Genomic DNA, 13,663 nt, shown 5'->3' with positions numbered 1-13,663 from the left:
TATATATATATATATATATATGTGTGTGTGTGTGTGTGTGTGTGTGTGTGTGTGTGTGTGTGTGTGAATGATGAGGCAGCAGCCATCTCGATCACCGGAACATAGAAACTTTAATAAAACCACTTAGCTTTCGTTAGCGTGCTGCTAACTTCGTCAGAGTATTAAAATGCCATGGGAGACAATCACCTTTATAAAGCATTATTCAGTCTGCTCATTGCCCGCGTCATAGGGCCACACCCTTCCCTCCCCTCTGCGGCAAGCCAACTATGAAAAACTGGCCTTCCTTCACAGCTGTATCCGGAACGGCTTACCACCTAGATCGCTACAAAAAAGACCCGCAGTTAATACACCGGAGGGACGCGCAGCGGTTCGCCAGTTCCAGACCAGAATGCTATATGCCATGATTAACAACTGTCATAGGCAGATCAACGCACAAACGACAACCATTGAACGGTGCCGCATACAGTGTTACAAGATATTGACAAACACTTGCTTCAGCACCCTAAACCACAGGATACTCCAACTATCATGGGAAGCACGCAGGCACAAATTCAACACGCTCAAGAAAAAGGCAGAGCTACTATGTGCACGCAGGATCCACCAGACAGAGAAAACGTTGGTGCATAATCTGTCTTCAAAAGCTCTTACAGACACTCAGACCTGGACCTTACAACGGGATGCTGGCTTCAACTTGACTGATGCTAGGGTGGTTGACTTTGCGGCAGCTTTGGAATCAACCATCCATCAGATCGAAACCACGGAGGAAACAAAGAACTCCATTAGGCAACGTCTAACAGGACTCCTCGCTAATCATAAACCATGTAAGACTTTGTCAACATCACAAACATCAGCCCTCCAAGAATTAAGGAAGGACAATTCGATCGTGGTGCTACCAGCAGATAAAGGTAGGGCAACTGTAATTATGGATAGGGTAGATTATAACAGTAAAGCCCACAACCTTCTTAATGACAGGAGTGCTTACCAACTTCTTGATAAAGACCCCATGGTATCATTCAAAAACCAAATTAACAAAATGGTGGATAAACTTAAGAGACAAGGCAAATTGGATGAGGAAGCGTTAAGAAGGATCCGTCCGAAAGATTCAGCCATGGCACGATTCTATGGCTTGCCTAAAATTCATAAGGCGGAGGTACCCTTACGCCCCATTGTTTCTCTCCGTGGCACCCCTACATTTGGTTTGGCCAAATGGCTACATGGCCAACTACAATGGCTGGTTGAAGGGACCACCACCACCGTACGTTCGGCTACAGACTTTTTAGAACAGCTTAAAGGGGTGGTGGTGGAGGAAGATGAGGTAATGGTATCATTCGACGTGATTTCACTATTTACATCTATCCCCCAGGATCTAGCAATCCAAACCATTAACAATTTGTTGGCAACAACAGAACCAAAACACTGTAAGGCCCTCGGCACGGATGACCTCATCCAACTATTAAAATTCTGCCTAAAAACATACTTTACATTCAACGGCCAGATATACGAACAAATAAAGGGCACGCCGATGGGATCCCCAATTTCAGGCGTGATTGCAGAAGCAGTTCTCCAGCAATTGGAAAGAGAAGCCATGGAAATATATAAGCCCAAGTTCTGGACACGCTACGTCGACGACACGTTTACCATTATTAAACAACGGGATAAAATCAGGTTTATGGGAATTCTTAATTCCATATATCCGGACATTCAGTTTACGGTGGAGGAGGAGGCCAACAGTAAACTGGCCTTTCTAGATGTACAGATTAACCGGAACCCAGATGGAAGCATCAACACAGAGGTATACCGGAAGACCACCAACACGGACCGCATGTTACACAACGAAAGCAATCACCCCAACGCACATAAAGTCAGTTGTATACGGACATTATTTAACAGGATAAAAACTCACTGTAGCACATGGGCAGCCAAACAAAAAGAACGAGCGTATCTTTATCAAACTTGTATACGTCATGGCTACTCGAGAGATTTTATCCAACGGTGCGTCACACCCAGACTCCGGCAACCTACTGAAAGCGCAAATGAAACATCAGCGTGGAGGGTACTCCCATACATACAAGGGGTATCCGAAACAGCCGCACGCATACTGGCACCCCACGGGGTCAAAGTAGCGCATAAGCCAGATCAAACTTTGAGAAAATCAGTAATGCGCCCGAAGGAAACCTTAGTGAAGGAGGAGTCCTCCTCGGTAATTTACCGTATAAACTGCAATAATTGTGCACACCACTATGTGGGGGAAACGGCAAAAAGATTGAGAACTCGTATACACGAACACAAATTGGCGGTCCGACGTCATGAACAGCGTTCCCAGATTTGGATACACATGGAGGAGCAGGATCATGGCTTCGATTTCCAGGGAACTGAGATTCTGGCGCGAGATGAAACCAAGGGAGGTCGCCTCCTAAAAGAAGCCTGGTTCTCTAATGAAAATTCTTTAAATAGACATATTGATATGCCATCGGCATACCAGGCTTTAAGGCACCAGCAACGACTTAAAGGGGATAGGTCATTAGGATTGGATAAAGCCCCTAACAGAATTCCCCAGGCCGAGCATAGAAACCAGCTAAATGAGGGTAGAGCAACCCCCAACGGGAAGCAAGGGAACATACTGGAGCAACATGGAGGTAGAAGGGGAGGGGCACAATGCAGTTCCAACACAGGGGACAAGGGGGGATTAGAACAGTGCAGACCTAAGACGAGGGCATGGGCAAAAAAATTGCAAGAGCAGACATGTACCACTATAGAAAGTAACAACGATAATGGGGGGGGAAAAGTAATACCGAACACCTCCGAAGTATTGCCTCATAACTCCACCTCCTCCCTTGGGGAGGGAAAGAGGCAACAGACACGAGTAAAAGTGGTAGATCCCCCTTTAGCCAGCATGAGCAAGCCCACAATTAGGCTTGCCGCAGAGGGGAGGGAAGGGTGTGGCCCTATGACGCGGGCAATGAGCAGACTGAATAATGCTTTATAAAGGTGATTGTCTCCCATGGCATTTTAATACTCTGACGAAGTTAGCAGCACGCTAACGAAAGCTAAGTGGTTTTATTAAAGTTTCTATGTTCCGGTGATCGAGATGGCTGCTGCCTCATCATTCACACATATACCTGGAACTCGCATTTTTAGGACTATTCTTGACATATATATATATGTGTATATATATATATATATATATATATATATATATATATATATATATATATATATATTTGTTTTCGTAAATTTTCACGGGTATATGTATGTAGATTGTTCTGAGTTCGGGTTTTGCCCTGTGTAATATTTTGCATGTTTATGCGACGTTTCGGTGAAATCACATCCACCATCATCAGGCTGAAGTTTCCAAGCTTCGTGCTGTTGTAAAATTTTACAACAGCACGAAGCTTGGAAACTTCAGCCTGATGATGGTGGATGTGATTTCACCGAAACGTCGCATAAACATGCAAAATATTACACAGGGCAAAACCCGAACTCAGAACAATCTACATATATATATATATATCAAGAATAGTCCTAAAAATGCGAGTTCCAGGTACATACGTGAATGATGAGGCAGCAGCCATCTCGATCACCGGAACATAGAAACTTTAATAAAACCACTTAGCTTTCGTTAGCGTGCTGCTAACTTCGTCAGAGTTTTTAAAATGCCGTGGGAGACAAACATCTTTATAAAGCATTACTCAGTCTGCTCATTGCCCGCGTGTGGCCCCGTGACGCGGGCAATGAGCAGACTGAGTAATGCTTTATAAAGATGTTTGTCTCCCACGGCATTTTAAAAACTCTGACGAAGTTAGCAGCACGCTAACGAAAGCTAAGTGGTTTTATTAAAGTTTCTATGTTCCGGTGATCGAGATGGCTGCTGCCTCATCATTCACATATATATATATATATATATATATATATATATATATATATATATATATATATATATATATATATATATATATCTGGGATCGACAAACCCAGGCGCCTGGTCGCCAGTGGCGCCTAGAAAATGTTGTCTGGCGCCTAGAAAATGTTGCCTGGTGCTTGAGGAGTTGAGAAGAAAAAATATTACTCTCAATCCAATCCCACCTCCTGCACGGAGTCATCCAATCGGAGGAAGCAGGGACAGTATCGCTCAGGCCGCCTTCCCCACTTTGCTCCGCCCCCCTTATGCTCCGGGACTGGACAGGGAGAGTTGGGTTACGGGGGAAGGATCGCTGTGGCCGGGGGCCCGTTCTCATCTCCCGCTACCTGTGTAAGTACATACAAAGGCCGTGCTCCCCGGGGAGACGCCGTGTGTGAGGGGGTCTATATGTACATACAGTGTGTGCCCCACCATCCCCCCTCCCCGGCCGCGTTCAATGAGGCCGCAGTACTGTTTTGGGGGGATCTACTGCACGGATTTTCCTAGGACTAGCGTGTTAGTGATGCATAGCGCATCACTAACACGCTACTGCACCCACTTTAACATGATTTTTGCAGGTGACAGGTTCCCTTTAAGCACTGTGTGGAACGGTCATGCGCGCCTAGCGCGCATGACCGCAGCTGTTCCCTGCCCCCTGCACTGACGTCATCTTTCCAGAGCAGATAAGCGCCGGAAAGATTGCGACCGCAGCCTCTGCACCCTACTGCGCATGCGCGGCTTCTGTGAGCGCGCATCGCAGGCAGTTCATTCATTCACCTCCCGGAGCTGAACCAGGACATGCAGGGAATCTTGCAAGACGTCGCTGGACATCGCAGCTCACCGCTGAGTAGGTGAGTATGTTGTTTCATTGATTTAGAAAAGTGTTGTTCCTACAAAAAAGGATTTGAAACTTCTTATGGTTAGAAAATAAAATACATGGATAATAAGGCAGATTGATTTTTAATCTTCTCTAGAAGTGCTGAGAGACCCTATCCTGCTGGACCACCACTGAATGGAGTTTCCTACATTGCTAAATCTTTTTGTAAGTAGGGTATAGCAGTATATACACAGTATATGCTGTAATTATATGGTTACTATATGGCAGTATATTCACAGTGTATCCCATTACCAGTACTATATGGCGGACTGCGGAGTGCTGCTGGAAGAACAAAGTCGGGTGCCGCCAGGAGAACGAAGCCGGAGTACTGCCTCGTCCACTCGGACAAAGAAGGGTAAAGAGTTCATGTGTAAGTTATAATTGGCATAGCAGAGCAAAGTGCACATTTTTTTTTCTTTTCTGGGTTCAGGAAAAAAATGAAGCGCAGAGCAACAGAGAGAATACCAGAAAATGAAAAGCAACTGAAAATGACACAGTTCTTTACAAAGACCTCTCTTGAAAGCGCAGTGCAACAGGTAGAAAGTGCCGGGCAACAGGTAACTGAAGAAACAAGAGAAGACCCACCAGCAGAGGAGTCCCCATCAACAAGCCGTTGTCAAACTGCTGGACCCAGGAGATTTAGGCAAGAGTGGTGTAAAGAACTCGCATGGCTTAAATTTGACCATACAACTGGTATAGCTATATGCGAGATTTGTGCTTCCTTCCCTGGCATTGCTGACCAAGCATCTAGGATCGTAAAAGGATTTTCAGGACCCTTTAAACTTGAAACCTTCAAAAAGCACGCAAAGTCTCTCCAGCATCTAAATTGTGTGGAGGCTACACATGCAGCGTTGGCTCCAGAAGCTACTCCATTGGCTGCTTGTATAAGGAAAATGGATGAAGACATGTTTAAACATATGACCATTCTATTTAATGTGGCCTATTATATTGCCAAAAACAACAGACCTTTCACAGATTTTGAAGGGTTGCTAGAGTTGACGGAGAAATTAGGGAGTGCTGTGCGACAGGAATATGCAAACGATAAAAGATGCAAAGAATTAATTTCCCATATTGCAGAAATAATCAGGAAAAACCTAATCAGTGAGCTCAAAGAGGCAAAATATGTCAGCTTGATGCTAGATGGCTCAACTGACAAAGCAGGGGTTGAACAACTGATTCTGTATGTCAGGTACATCAAGGACAACAGGGTCAAAGAAGTATTTCTTTCTGTTTCTCCTCTTGAAATGGCTACTGCAGATGGATATTTAGAAGCGCTCACAGAAGAACTTAGAACACTTGGTCTTGTAGGCTGGCTTTCTTCAAGTCACTTGATTGCCATTGGTACAGATGGTGCTGCCAGCATGATTGGGACCGAAAATGGCTTGGTGCAGAAAATACGCCAAAACATCAGTCATTTAATTGGCATTCACTGTGTTGCACACCGATTGAACTTAAGTGTATTAAGTTCAGTAAAACAAGCTAAATTAATTGATGACCTTGACTCTATTTTAAAGAAACTCTACCAATTTTATCAATACTCACCTAAGAGAATGCGACAGCTGAAGCAAGTAGCAGAAAACCTGCAGCTTACAATTCTGAAATTCCAATACTTGCATAATGTCAGATGGGTAGCAAGCAAAGTCGGTGCTCTGTCTGCACTTGTCAAAGACTGGAAATGCGTGACAATCCACCTAGAAAGTGTGGCTGCGGAAAAAGACAGTGCCTCTGCAGCTGCCCATGGTTTACTGAGAAAGCTCACAGATTTTAAATTTGTTCACATGCTCCATTTTCTACTGGACTATCTGGAAATTCTTAAAAACTTGTCACTTATATTTCAAAGGGAAGAGCTTTTTTTAAGCACAATTGAGTTGCATGTGAAAAGCACAATTTCAACAATCAATTCACTTAGAGATGCACCAAAACAACATGAGGCCAGATTTGTCTCAGGAACATCTCTTCAAGGACTGTTTCAAAATGTACAGCTACATGGACTGAGCAACACTGTAGCTGCATCAATTCAGCAGGAAAAAGCTAATTTAATTAATCATGCAGTTAAATACTTGACAGTGCGATTTCTAAGTGATATAAATATTGAAAGATCCACCGCAGTGTTTGACACCTTTGCCTGGCCAGCAGGAACAACATTGCAAGACTACGGTGTGGTTGAGATTACTGCATTGGCTCATCATTTTCGTAAACAGCTATCTCCACCTGAAAGTGATGACCAATGCATTCACTCACTCCTCAATGAGTGGTATGAGTTTAAGGTCCTTGGAAAAGGAAAGAAACTGTGTGAGCTTCTGGATTTGGCACTCTCCAACACCGAGAGATTTCCAGTTCTGGGAAACCTGTTGTCGATTGTAGCGGTGCTCCCTGTCTCAACCTCATGTTGTGAAAGAGGATTTAGTTTGATGAACATGGTCAAAAATAAATTCAGATCAAGGATGCAAGAAGAAAGTTTAAGTGACTTGTTTATGATCACCATGAATGGGCCATCTGTGAAGGCGTTTGATCCTGCCAAGGCTGTGGACCACTGGTACTTCAGCTCTAAAATCACAAGGCATGTTCATGGCCACAAAACGCAAAGTGAAAAACACTAGAATGTTGCCTAAAATCTAAAATATCAAAATATAATATTTATTATCTTTAAAAGTAAAATGTTGTTTATAACGTTTATAATGTTTTTTTTGTTAAATTAAAAACCAAGTTTGCTTAAAAAAAATTCTGGCTCCTAAATTTTTTGGCTGGCTCCTAGATTCTGAACAACTTTGTCGACCACTGATATATATATATATATATATATATATATATATATATATATATATATATATATATATATATATATACACACACACACACACACACACACACACACACACACACACACTATGTGTGTGTGTGTGTGTGTCACATGTTTAAGCTGAATTTGAAATTGAAATTGAATATATATATATATATATGTCGACGATTCAGAGTTTGCCAGTTCTCTCAGATCACTGGGATGTAATCCATCAGAATCCAATGATTTGAATTTGTCTAGAGCTGATAGGTGTTTTCTTACCTTATTTTTGTTTATTTTAATTTGCATTTCCAGCCTGTTTCTTATAGTTCTGCTTTTGTCGCCCCTACTCCTTTCTTTACTATTGAATTTCATTTTGTTAGATAGTACCCAATGTTTGAGTTTGTAAAGATCCTTCTGAATCTTAAGCCTCTCTTCTGAAGTGTTTGGCTATTCTTGCCAGCATGGTATTGTCTGCAAATTTGAGGCGTTTCTGATTTACCTCCTTACCATAATCATTGATGAAGATATTGAAGAGTACTGGGCCTAGAACAGAGCTGTGGTATACCCCATTGCATACTTCCCTCCCTGTTCCATCGACAACTACACGTTGAGTGTGGTTGGTCAGCCAGTTATGAATCCATTTGGAGATGATACTGTCTAACCAAATTTTTTCTATCTTATCAAATGATCTACTTTATCAAATGTCTTACTGAAGTCCAAGTAAATTATATCCATAGTGTTGTTCTTCTTCACTACTTTTGTCATTTTGTCGAAGACTGCAGTAAGATTTGTCTATCATGATCTGGTTTTGACAAACTCATTTTGGCTTTTGCTTATTTTGTTTGCCTCTAGTTGTTCACTTATTATTATTATTATTATTATTATTATTATATCATTATTATTATATCATCATCATCATCATCGTCATTATTATTATTATTTATTAGATTTGTATGCCGCCCCTCTCCGTAGATTTGTCCAGAATCTTCCCAGAGTTTGAGGTCAGGCAGATAGGTCTATAGTTTCCTGAATCTTTTTTTCCCCTTTTTTGAAGATGGCAACTGCATCCTTTTCTAGGATTCTGGCAGTTCCCTGGTGCTCCAGGATCTTTGAAAGATATAGTTCAGTGATTGTCAGATCATATCTGCCAGTTCCTTCATATATTTTTAAAGGCTTTGCATTATTGTTTGAATATGGCCACTTCATTTTGTATTATTGAAATTGTGCATAAAGTGGTTGCTTTGATCTGTTATTTTTTCTGATTAATCAATAATCATTTGTATACTAGTTATTTTTCTAACATTTGGATTTATATTATTTTTTTCCTTTCTTAACAGTTCATTCTTCTACTAGAATAAATCATCATGCAACAAAAGTTGTGGGATCAACAAATTTACCAGGTATATAGTAAATGCTCTAGATTCTTTCAAACAAATGTGAAGTTTTCAGGATTGGCTCTATTCCCATGTTCGTATTTTGCCTTGAAATGAAATATACAGTTCATGCCACAGGAATGTTAATGCCATTCCTTTACTCTCTTTCGTTATTTTCTATGAGAAGTGAAACAAATCAAGAAAACACAAATCATATTAAACTAACATTAACAGACTGGTTAATGGTTAAACTAAAGATGTCACCATATACAGTAATACCTTGATTTATATTGTTGGTTTCTTTTCCTGATTTTTTGAAACCTATTTACTATGATTAATGCAGTTAATAGTAATGTACAGGTAGTCCTTGACTTACAACCATAACTGAGCCCCAAATTTCTATTGCTAAGCAAGACAGTTAAGTGATTTTGCCCCACTTTATGACCTTTCTTAGCACAGTTGTTAAGTGAATGACTGTTATTAAATTAATATCATGGTTATTAAGTGACTCTGGTTTTCCCATTAACTTTACTTATCACGAGGTTGCAAAAGGTAATCACGTGACCCCAGGACACTGCAACCATTATAAATATGAACCAGTTGCCAAGCATCTGCATTTTGATCATGTGACCATGGGGATGCTTCAATGTAAGTGTGAAAAACAATATTGTAATTTTGAACAGTCACTAAATGAATGGCTATAGATTAAGGACTACCTGTAATAAGGAACAGATTCCAAAAAAGAAGAGGAGCAGATGCTTTGTATGTAAGAAATCTCCATCACTCCATTGATATACACAAAAGCAAGGATAAAAAACTTCTTGAATGCATCTGGTGAATATTAAAAGAAAAACATTGCTATAGTGCAGCGTTTCCCAACCAGTGTGCCGCAAAGCTCCTAGGGAAGCTCCAGCTGGGCGGGGTGCTGCCAGTGCCGGTACCTCCGACCTGGAGCTCCCACTCGCAACTGTCCCCCGACTACTGCCCGATGCCGCTGTTGCCGGCGCTCTCCTGCTGGGCCCCAAAGAAGGAAGGCAGGAAAAAGGAGAGCTTCATTCTTTACGCCTCCTTTTCCCCGCCTTCCTTTGGGGCCCAGCAGGAGAGCGCCGGCAACAGCGGCATCGGGCAGTAGCCGGTGAACAGTTGCGAGTGGGAGCTCCAGGTCGGAGATACCGGCACCGGCAGCAACCCGCCCAGCTGGAGCTTCCCTGGCGTCGGCGGCAAGGGTCCTTTGGAGCCCGGCGGGAGGGCACCGGCAGCGAGAGCAGGAGGGTGCCATCAGCAGCGGCACCAGGTAGTAGCCGGGGGATGGCGGTGGCAAGAGCTCCAGGGCGGAGGCACCGGCAGCGCCCCACCCAGCTGGAGCTTCCCTGGCGGGGGGCGGCAACCAATGTCCTTTGGGACCCGATGGCAGGGCACTGGCAGTGGGAGCGGGAGGGTGCCAGCTGCAGCGGCCCCAGGCAGTCGCGGGGAGATGTCGGCGGTGAGAGGGAGCTCCAGGGTGGAGGCACTGACGGTGGTGATTGGACGTCCTGCAAGGGAGACAGAGAGAGAAAGAGAGACAGAGAGAGAGAGAGAGAGAGAGAGAGACAGAGAGAGAGAGAGAAAGAGAGACATAGCAAGAGAGATAGAGAGAGAGAGAAAGAGAGACATAGCAAGAGAGGCAGAGAAAGAGAAAGAAAGAGAGACATAGCAAGAGAGGCAGAGAGAGAGAGACAGAGAAAGAGAGAGAGAGAAAGAGAGACATAGCAAGAGAGACATAGTAAGAGAGACAGAGAGAGACAGAGAAAGAGAGACAGAAAGAGACATAGCAAGAGAGGCAGAGAGAGAGAAAAAGAGAAACAGCAAGAGAGACAGAAAGAGAGAGAGACATAGCAAGAGAGGCAGAGAGAGAGAGAGAAAGAAAGAGAGACATAGCAAGAGAGAGACAGAAAGAGAGAGAGAGACAGAAAGAGAGACATAGCAAGAGAGGCAGAGAAAGAGAGACACAGAGAGAGACAGAGAAAGAGAGAGAGAAAGAGAGACATAGCAAGAGAGGCAGAGAGAGACAGAGAGACAGAGAAAGAGAGACACAGAGAGAGAGAAAGAGAGAGAAAGAGAGAGAGAGAGAGAAAGTGAAACAGCAAGAGAGACAGAGAAAGAGAGAGAGAGACATAGCAAGAGAGGCAGAGAGAGAGGGAGAAAGAGAGACATAGCAAGAGAGGCAGAGAAAGAGAGAGAGAGAAAGAGACATAGCAAGAGGCAGAGAGAGAGAGGCATAGCAAGAGAGGCAGAGAGAGAGAGAGAGAAAGAAAGAGAGAAAGAGAGAGAGAAAGAGAGAGAGAGAAAGAGAGATATAGCAAGAGAGACAGAGAAAGAGAGAGAAAGAAAGAGAGATAGCAAGAGAGGCAGAGAGAAAGAAAGAGAGACAGAGAGAGAGAGACCTAGCAAGAGAGGCAGAGCAAGAGAGAGAGAGCAAGAGAGAAAAAAGCAAGAGAGAGATAGCAAGAGAGACCGAAAGAGAGAGAGCAAGGGAGAGAGAAAGGCATAGAGGGAGGGAAGGAGGGAGAGAGAAAGAGAGAGGGAAGGAGGGAGAGAGAAAGAGAGCAAAAAAGAGAGGAAGAAAGAAAGATGGATGGAGAGAGAAAGAAGGGAAGGAAGGAAGAGAGAGAAAGAGGGAGAAATAGAGCGAAAGGGAGGAAGAGAGATATTTTTCTTGTCCAAACTTTTCTTTAGCCGCCCCCCCCCCCCGCGCCCCGTCCCCCGGTTCAGTGTTCCCCAGGATTTTGAAAATGTGAATAATGTGCTCAAAAAAGGTTGGGAAACACTGCTATAGTGTATATTAAACAGGCCATCCAACCAAGCAGAGGAAATAGATGAATTTTTGATTAATCATCACTTAAATGGTGTGTAGAAAATACAATAGCAGTGAGGGTCATTAGCTGGGACACAAATTGTGCAGTAAGTGGGGGATTAAACAGGTTCCTAAGGAGTCGAGTTGACACTTTCATCATTGAAATGGCAAAGGAAAAAAATGGTGGGTCATATCCTTACTAGTAGGGATAAAAAATTATGAAAGGGTAGAAGTTGTAGGAACTTTAGGAGCAGACTGACCATATTATAGAATTCAACATAATGCAGACACCATAGTTGAAAATTTTCAAAGGAGTTTTTTAGATTTCAAGAGAGCTGACTTCAACAAACTAAGAGATTAGCAAGGATTCCATTGATGGAAATCCTAAAGGGAAAAGCAATTCAACATTAGAAAACACTGAAAAATAAGATTAAAAAAGCCAAATCAAACAAAGTTCCACAAAGGGGAAAAAATCTTCAACAGACCAGGTGAAAATAGCATGGTTCAACAAGGAGCTCTCTGACAAACTGAAGTATAAAAAGAAGTATAAAAATGGAAAGAAGATAATAAGAAAAGAATGCAGTAAATTACCTGAATCCGCAAGGGTGGAGCCAGGAAAACTGAGACTCAAAATGAAGTAAGACTGCAAGTGCCAAAAACAAATGTCAAAAATAACAATTAAAAATTTATTTTAATATGTAAGGAATAAGAAGAAAACCAAGGAAATGATTGACCTGCTAATAGGAGAAAGATGGTAAGACGGTGACCAGGGAGAAAGTGGAACTGCTTACTGTACTTTTTGGAGTATAAGATGCATTCCCCCCCCCCCCAAAAAAAAAATTACACCAAATACAACCATTTTTGGACTCCCAGAAACCCGCATGTCCTGTTTTTGACAAAAACAGGGTCATTTTTTGCAAAAATGGCACCAAGAGGTTTGGGAGGCCTGTAGAATGCTCCTGGGGGCTGGGGGTGGCAAAAACGCTATGCATGTGGGATTTGGGAGGTAAAATGGGCCCATTTTTTGCAAAGTGGGGAATTTTTGCATCTGGAGCCTTCCCAAAGCCTCTGCACACTCTGTTTTTGCAAAAAAACAGGTCTGTTTTTCACCTCCCAAATCCCACACATGTCACATTTTCCTCTCCCCAGCCCCCAAGAATACTCTGCAGGCCTTCCAAACCCTCTGCATGCTCCATTTTGCAAGAAGGGTCCATTTTTCCCCTCCCTAAACCCTCACCCGTCTTGCTTTTGCCTCCCAACTCTGCAGGTCTCTAAAATCCTCTGCACACCCCATTCCCATAGAGGGTTTGGGAATCCTGCAGAGTGCTCCTGAGGGCTGAGGAGGGCAAAACCCTTTTTCTTCTTGTTTACCTTTTCAAAATCCTGGTGCATCATATACTTTCAGACTACTCTTATAGTCTGAAAAATATGGTAATTCCTTCTCTACATCAGTTTTTATGCAAAAAGAAAAACTTAGCCCAACCTATCAAAAGCAGCACCATGGGAGACAAGATAGGAATGCAAATCAAAATAGGGAAAATTTATTAAAAGAATATCTTATCTATCCACTTTAGATGAGTTTAAATTGCTAGGACTAGATCAGTGATGGTGAACCTTTTTTCCCTTGGGTGCCAAAAGAGCGTGTGCATGCGCTATCACGCATGCATGAGTGCCTACACCTATAATTCAATGCCTGGGGAGGGCGGAAGGCCAGAAATGGCCTGTTTCACAACTTCTGGTGGGCTCAATAGGCTTGTGTTTCACTCTCCCCAGGCTCCAAAGGCTTATCTGGAGCCAGAGGAGGGTAAAAACACCCTCCCCCATCACCCAGGAGGCTCTCTGAAAGTCAAAAATGCCCTCGCAGAGCCTCTGTGCAAGTCAAAAATTAGCTGGCCAGCAC

General features: G+C 43.0%; 1 protein-coding gene across 6 annotated transcripts in view; it reads left to right on the top strand.

Annotated features, from left to right (window-relative positions):
- The window catches only part of ZPBP (zona pellucida binding protein), a 174,077-nt gene that overhangs the window by 8,964 nt on the left and 151,450 nt on the right, over nucleotides 1-13,663 (top strand). For 5 of the 6 annotated variants that reach the window (XM_070727173.1, XM_070727176.1, XM_070727172.1 and 2 more), the window contains exon 2: nucleotides 8,895-8,957. The exons of the other annotated variant lie outside the window; for it this stretch is intronic. In XM_070727173.1, coding sequence (XP_070583274.1) covers nucleotides 8,895-8,957 — 63 coding nt within the window. The remainder of the gene's footprint in view (nucleotides 1-8,894; nucleotides 8,958-13,663) is intronic. 6 annotated transcript variants of the gene reach the window in all.

Source organism: Erythrolamprus reginae, chromosome Z (assembly GCF_031021105.1).
Source record: "Erythrolamprus reginae isolate rEryReg1 chromosome Z, rEryReg1.hap1, whole genome shotgun sequence".
NCBI lineage: Eukaryota > Metazoa > Chordata > Lepidosauria > Squamata > Dipsadidae > Erythrolamprus > Erythrolamprus reginae.
Note: the sequence above shows the minus strand (reverse complement) of the source record. Positions and strands in the feature narration are given on the sequence as shown.